The 7,869-nt window shown below is 36.8% G+C and overlaps 1 protein-coding gene across 2 annotated transcripts; it reads left to right on the top strand.

Annotated features, from left to right (window-relative positions):
- The first annotated feature begins 584 nt into the window (after positions 1–584).
- Positions 585–4,116, top strand: LOC125652572 (uncharacterized). Of its 2 annotated transcripts, none has more exons than XM_048881893.2 (2): positions 585–693; positions 2,899–4,116. In XM_048881893.2, the coding sequence occupies exons 1-2, from the start codon at positions 688–690 to the stop codon at positions 3,853–3,855; spliced, it is 963 nt and encodes a 320-aa protein (XP_048737850.2). In that variant the 5' UTR covers positions 585–687; the 3' UTR covers positions 3,856–4,116. The 2 variants fall into 2 exon arrangements, with proteins under 2 accessions (XP_048737850.2, XP_048737849.2); XM_048881892.2 differs by lacking the exon at positions 585–693 and adding an exon at positions 2,432–2,551.
- The last annotated feature ends 3,753 nt before the right edge of the window (positions 4,117–7,869 follow it).

Here is a 7,869-nt window from a genome sequence, read left to right as displayed (position 1 = left end):
GAACAAAGATATTATAGGCGAACCCATAATTCAACTACATGACTTCAGCTTCTTAATCGTCGAATTTCCATATTAATGTAGCAATATCCCACTGTCACCTATTTTTGCCTCTCAATTGCATAATTCTATACGCTAAAGCATGTTCTACGTATGATCAATTTTAAAATCGAGGTACAGAGGTTTCAACAGTCTCATTTAAAGTCAGCATTTTGCAAAATTTGGTCCTTAAAACGATCTAATTTACAAATACATGTACAACCTGTCATTGGGTGAAATGATTCTTACATGTTTCAAAGCAATTGTTCGGCCATTCGTTTCATACTGATTTTGATTACGGATTACTCCGTTTACCTGAGTAAGATAATAGGGTTCATGGCGGTTGTGACCGATCGACATGGGATGCTTACTCCTCAATACTCCTAATCCCTCCTCTTGTGTGGCCAGGGGTTCGTGTTTGCCCTTCTCTTAATTTTGTATTCTTCGTGGGAATCATGAGATTGATCACTGTTCGTTATCTTCGCCTTTTCAAAATAAAGAATTATATACTCATATTATAATTATAGCGCTAACATCCCTCCATATCAGACATCGGATTATATTTTTCAAAGCCAGTCACTGTGCAATATTTATCTGTTGTCATGCTTTGTTGATCGTCCAAAATTGTGTCACGGAAGTACATCAAAGGCTATGCAGGTAGTTCCAACTAGTCTCTTTAGACATAAATAATTTTTTGAAAAGTCGATTTTAGTATTGAAATTGTAGATTTGCTTGTCGACAAATGTGCACAGTGCTATAAACCGACGGCATGCACGTCCATATCCCGGCCCCGGAGGATCCGGGTGGTTTGTTCAAATGCATATGAGCATCAGACATGGGAACATTGTTGATAAATGTAGACCTATTTACATGCTATAGGATCAATGTTTTAAAAAGGAATTCGCATCTAAAAGTTTGGAAATTTTCACTTTCTGTTGTGTTATGGAAAGCCGTTTGGTAGGAAACGGACGTAACTACATAAAATACTTCCTATCCTGATCATGGTCGACCAAATAATGTAGCAGGTCTGGCGCTCGTATAGTCCGTACTTCGCATTGTGTTTGTTTTATATTATTTCATAGTGGCGATTTCGAAACGACTTATAACGACAAGTGCTATGATTAGAGACTTGAAAATGAACTCAATAGAGATGAAAATGAGATTAACAACACTTTACAAATCTATTACCAGTTTTACAATGAGTAGCCTATAAACTAATATGTTTACAGTGTTGCTGTTACGGCGAGTGCAGCCAGTGTACACTTTAATAAATAGATTTATCCATAACAGGCACGTAGAATCAGGAAATTCTGAAGTTATGCGGATGTGTACGGATAGCTGTCAAAACATCATTTAACATCTTGCAACTATTTGATCCGCCTATTCAGTGTGTAACATCTCAGAATGACGAGAACTTGGGTACACGAGATTCAAAATGGAGAAATACATATCCTCGCTCTTGCATTCGAACAAACGCCATTTTGACAAAGATTTCAATTCCCATCGGTGTGGTTTAATTTTTCATTGTTTTCTATATTTTTCTTTTAAACATATACGTGTTACCTAGAGGGGGAGCTCTTCTCTTTGGACCGTGAGAGTGCTTCGTCCTCTATTACAATCTACTAAGTGTACATGTAAAAGGGACAAAATGTATAGGGACAAAACAGGCGAACAAAACGTGATTCCAGTGTAGGATGATGATGATTGATGTTTCCCGCCACACTCAACAATTTTTCAGTTAGTGCCCAGTTTTTATTGGTCGAAGAGAGAACCCAGATGTTCTGGGAAGAGACCACCGACCTTTCGCAAGTTAACTGGGAAATTTTCTCACTTACCGGCGCGAGCGGGACTCGAACCCGCGCCGAGCAGAGGTGAGAGACCGTGTGATTATGAGCGCAATGCTCTAATCACAACGCCACGGAGGCCCCTTCCAGTATACGAAGGATGAAAGCAGAAGTGTAGCTGGCACGGCAAACTTCTTGCTTCTATAGTAACTGGGACAACAGACATTGTCATTAAAGTTATTGGCCGAAAGAGGTTGTGAATAATTTACATCGGGGTCGAAATTCAGAAAAAAGTAAAAATTACACCGAAACTATTACAAATATTTATATTCATATATAAAATGTATATGTCGAGTTTGGGCGGCTGACAATCTCTCAGAACTGCTGTTGTATGCATTACAGGGAACAAATACCCCTTGGTGCCCCAGTTAGTGAAATCAATGTTGTTGGGTTTTTTAATGGAAATTTTAAAGCATTGAAATCATTAACTATTACAAAAAGAGTTGCAAATTAAAAATTAGTACTAGAATTATAAACTTCAATAAAATTATTGAATTAGAAATGTAAAATAAAGAATCATGTACACAGTCTATAATTATAGCGCTAACATTCCTCCATATCAGGCATCAGATTATATTTTTCAAAACCAGTCACCGCGCAATATTTATCTGTTGTCATGCTTTGTTGATCGTCCTATATTGTGTCACGGAAGTACATCAAAGGATATGCAGGTAGTTCCAACTAGTCTCTCAGGATATATATATGATGTTTTGAAATGTCTATCTGATTATTGATATCGTCGACGTGTTTGTCGACAAGTATAGTGCTTATTCAAGTTACTGATGGTGCACGTCTGAATGGTCTTGGTGGTCTGTTCAGGTGTCTGTAAGCAGTAGTCTACTGCAGACAGGGAAACGTTCTTAATAATATAAACATATTTACTTGTTATAGTTATAGAATCAATGTTTTTAAAATTCATTTGGAAACTTTCGCTTTTTTGTTGTGTTATGGAAAGCGGTTTGGGTTATAAGAGATGCATGACTTACTTAAAAGAATTATCGTTATATTTTTGTTTCAGGCGATGTGGCGTCGTTTGTCTACAAAGGGTACCCTCCCCATAGGAAGAAGTAGTCATGGTTTCGTTATCATCGGCAAACACGCTTATGTCTTCGGAGGCGAAAACTCGCCGCGTGTCCCCATCGGCAGTACCGTGCACGCCCTTAACTTAGAAACGCAGGAATGGGGCGTGTGTGAGCCAAAAAATCCAGAGAAAGAACCCAGTCCAATCAACGCTGCCTCCGTGGCTGCTATTGGTGACAGCATGTACGTGTTCGGGGGTCGGTCAGGAATCACTATGGGAGAAGGAAGCACAAACGACATGTATTCATTTAACACCCAGACCAAACAGTGGAGTAAATTAACAACAACGGGAGATGTTCCACTAGCCAGGAGCTATCACGCCATGACGGCCCTGGGTAGCTCGTTGTTTGTCTTCGGCGGATGTTCGGATAAAGGTAGAATGAATGATTTGCACTCTTTCGATGTTGCCACTAATCATTGGGAAAAACAGCCATCTTATGACGTCATCGAAGGGCGTGGCGGCCCAGGCCTCGTTGTTGTTGAAAAAACTATCTATGTTGTGGCAGGATTTGCGGGCAGAGAAATGAACGATGTGCATGCTTTTGACACCACAACAAAGACATGGCGGACTTTAACCTTTCTTACACCTCTGCCACCTAGGAGTGTGTTCGGTGTGGTTTCCATGGGAACCAAAATAATTGTTGTATGTGGGGAGGTTGATCCATCCGACCAAGGTCACGAGGGCGCGGGGAATTTTTCCAATGGTGCTTTTATCCTTGATACAACTAACCCACAGGACTGGATAAGAGTTACTGCCAAGGGTGACGTTCCTGAACCCCGGGGGTGGTTTTCTGCAGCGTTTTCCGATTTTGACAGAAGACTTTACATGTTTGGCGGCAATTCAGAAACCAATGCCAGGCTGAATGACACGCACTCCTTTGAACTGATAGACTGATGCGATTCCGATCGAAAATTACGAACACTGACTAAACAGAAAATTTAAAATAAAAATATCATATCCATGTACTCAGTATGTGCACTCATCTACATGTACATCTTTATAAAACAGTAATGGTTGGTGAAAGAAAATGCTGCTTTATGATTTTTAATTTTTTTTTAATTGCAGCTATAAATTATCTAAAGAGAGATTCAATCAATTTTATCTACCGTTAAGAAATACATGTTCATTCGTCACATTAAATATGTTACAGTCACATATGGAGTTGCAGGGTTGTGACTTCAAATAATTAAAAAGAAAACTGGAAAAAATGTACGAATATCGAATAACTCGAGTAACTCTTCTACTTGATGATCAAATGTTAAGCTTTCTTGCTAGCGTTAGGATTGCTCGATTTCGGTAAATGTAGTTTCTGTCATTAAGGGCGCATACAGATTATTGGAAAACTTGACTGGCACACAGTTCTTTAAATCAGTATGTTATCTTTCATCAGTTTTTCTTTTTAGCTTCCCTGAGCTGAAAGATCAAGTGAGCTTTTCTGATCACCCGTTGTCCGTCTATCCGTCTGTCTGTTAAGTTTACACATTTTCAACTTGTCCAAAACCAGTGGGCCCATCTTCACAAGTCAAGGGTTATTGATTCATGCGAGGTAACGAATCAATGAGCCTTGACTTGTGAAGATGCACTGGGTCAACTTCAACCAAACTTGGCAAAAGGCATCCTTGGGTGAAGGGCTTTCAAGTTCGTTCAAATGAAGGGCCATGCCCCCTTCAAAGGAGAGATGATCACAAAAATGCAAAACAGGATGGGGTCTTTTAAAAATCTTCTCAAGAACCACTGGACCAGAAGAGTTGAAATATACATGAAAGCTTCCCGACACAGCGCAGATTCATGTTGGTAAAAACCATGGCCCCTGGAGGTAGGTTGGGGTCACATTAGGGGATCCAATTTTTACATGCGAATATATAGGGAAATCTTCTCAAGAACCATTGGTCTAGAAAAGTTGGAATTTACATGACCGCTTCCTGACACAATGCAGATCCTAGTTTGTTAACATCACGGCCCCTAGGGGTAGGTTGGGGCCCACAATAAGGATCAAAGTTTTACATGCGAATATATATAGGGAAAATCTTGACGATAAGTACGGATGTGCGTGATGATTATTTGACTATCTGGGCTGCTATCCTCTGTTTCATGAATTGATGCACATTGTTTGTTTTTCAAACTTAGTAGGATTTTCTTTTATTTGATCAAACAGCAATGTAATACGCTCATTGATACTCGAAATGTATATATATAAAAAATGTAAAGGATTTAAATTTTGGGGTAATGTGAATTTTCAAGTATAGAATGATTTTTTTATGAATAATGAGAAAATAAAGATGCTTTCATTGGAAAACTATGTAGCAAGAATGGGGTTTTAGCAATATCAAAACATTTACAAATAGTTTTACAAAATTGTATAATACATTTTGGGTATCATATGTTCTTAAAATGTAGGTAAGAGCATTAAGGGGGGCGCGAATCTCAGTTCCTCTCCTTGATAAGTGATAGGCCTAGATACTTTATGAATTTCATGAGAAACAGTACCGTGGGACTTGTTGTTTATCTTTTCTATACTAATCTCTAAAATAAACTAAGTCATTAAATGAGTTATGGTGTGCTCTTTCTGATTCGGTATTCAAATTTAGAGTAAAATCTGAAAATAAAATAAATACGGCTTTACACGCGGTTATCTCCTTGGTTGTTTGTTTGTATAATTATATTTATGTATATGATATCCAATGATCCTGGGGCTCACGGAAATAAAGAATCTGAATCTGATCTCCTCGGGTGGAAGACATGGTGTTCCTGCTCAGTTCTATATGTAGATGTACCTTGTTGTTATATTTTTAAATACATGAATGGATTAGTGAATGTGTTCACGTGAATCATAGGCGCAAGAACCCAATTCTCTCTGAAAGGTAGGATATCTTACTTTATAAATATATATATATGTATATATAAACTTCATTTTTGAAAATACATGAGGGTATGAATTGCAACGCTTTACTCCAGCAAACTTTTCATGAAACGCAGACGTGCTTCTAGAAGTATGCAGTCAGGAAGCTTCTTATTTCTTGAAATTGCATGGTTTACTGGTTCACCAAAGTTCCCCGTTCGGAAGATGACGATACCAAATAGATATATAGTCCGTATATGAGTTTACAGCATTTAATATATAGGTGATATGATTATGGAGATTTCTCTGGCTGACTCCCTAAGATTTTTTCAAAAGCTAGACTTGTCAATATTAGACTGGTTCTACCTATTCCGTAATCTCTTTGTTAAGGGACCAGTCAAGCTTAGCTGCGTATAACAGAAGGTTTGAACATTACCGTTTGAAAATTACTTTTGTACATGTAACTTTTAAGTGCCTAACTTGGGATTCTCATTGAGCTTATACCTTTACTGTATTAAGGACCATAGAAAGAAATTATCACAAAATTTGTCTAATTTACGTTCTAAAAACCCTAGAGATTATTGGAAAATTTTGAATGCATCGAGCCATGATAAAAAATGTGCTGTAGATATTGATGATATGTATGATATTTTGAAAATTATAAATGAAGATACCGACAGTAATGTACATGATAATGTTATTGATGTTGATTCTCTTAATTGCATGGACGACACCATTTTAAATTGTGAAATCAGCGAGGACGAAATAACAGCGGCTGTTGGAAAACTTAAAAACGGTAAAGCCGCAGGATACGATCTCATTGTGAATGAGCATATTTCTAATACGTTGTCATTATTTCTACCAGTGTATAAAAAGTGTTTTAATATAATTTTTCACAATGGGTTTGTACTAGATGAATGGTTAATCGGTGTTGTGAAACTAATTTATAAAAACAAGGGTGACCCAACTCAGCCTGAAAATTATCGCCCAATATCTTTACTTAGTTGCTTAGGCAAAGTTTTTATCTGTATTTTAGGCAATCGACTGGAGGTATATGCTGAAGAAGTAGGTCTCATAAAAGAAAATCAAGCAGGTTTCAGAAAAATTACTCAACATTAGACCACATTTTGGCTCTGCAATTTCTTTCAGATTTTTTATTGAAAAGAAAAAAGACACTTTTTTGTGCTTTTATCGACTTTAAGCAGGCTTTCGACACTGTTTGGAGAAATGGCCTTTGGAGTAAGATGATAAAGAATGGAATACATGGAAAGTGTTTTAACTATATCCGAAATATGTATATTGGTATTAAATCTTTAGTAAAGATAAATGGCACTTTTTCAGAGTACTTCGAATGTAATATCGGTGTAAGACAAGGAGAAAATTTATCTCCATTTTTATTTTCCTTAAAATTGATGACCTAGATTTTTTTTTATTAGGAATAGACATAGTTGGGCTACAGAGAATAGAGAGTGCAATTGAAGATGAATTAATGGTATATGTGAAAATGTTGATTTTATTTTGACACTGATGACACTGTTTTAATGGCCTCTGCTGAGGGTTTACAAAATGCTCTGAATGCTTTTGATATTTATTGTAAACAATGGAAACTTAATGTAAATGTGGATAAAACAAAAATATTGATTTTTTCCAAAGGTCCACTGCTAAAGAAGGAGTTTTATTATAACAAAAATAGTATAGAAAATGTAAAAGAATTTAAATATTTAGGGATTATACTAACAAGGAGCGGAACATTTTGTAAAGCCAAAAAGCACTTATGTGAACAAGCACAAAAAGCTATGTATTGTGTGATACGAAAAACTAGACAATTTAATTTATCTGTAGTATGTCAACTTGATCTATTTGATAAAGTGGGTGTACCTGCTTTACTTTAAGGATGTGAAATTTGGGGTTATGAAAATCTTGATATAATTGTACGTGTACATTTAAAATTTTTGAAAAGCTCAATTCCTAGTTATGTGATATACGGAAAATCTGGACGTTTTCCGATGTATATCAAGGTTTATTCAAGAATGATTACATACTGGGCAAAATTGCTACTCTCAGAAAAT

This window comes from Ostrea edulis, chromosome 5 (assembly GCF_947568905.1).
Source record: "Ostrea edulis chromosome 5, xbOstEdul1.1, whole genome shotgun sequence".
Lineage (NCBI taxonomy): Eukaryota > Metazoa > Mollusca > Bivalvia > Ostreida > Ostreidae > Ostrea > Ostrea edulis.
Note: the sequence above shows the minus strand (reverse complement) of the source record. Positions and strands in the feature narration are given on the sequence as shown.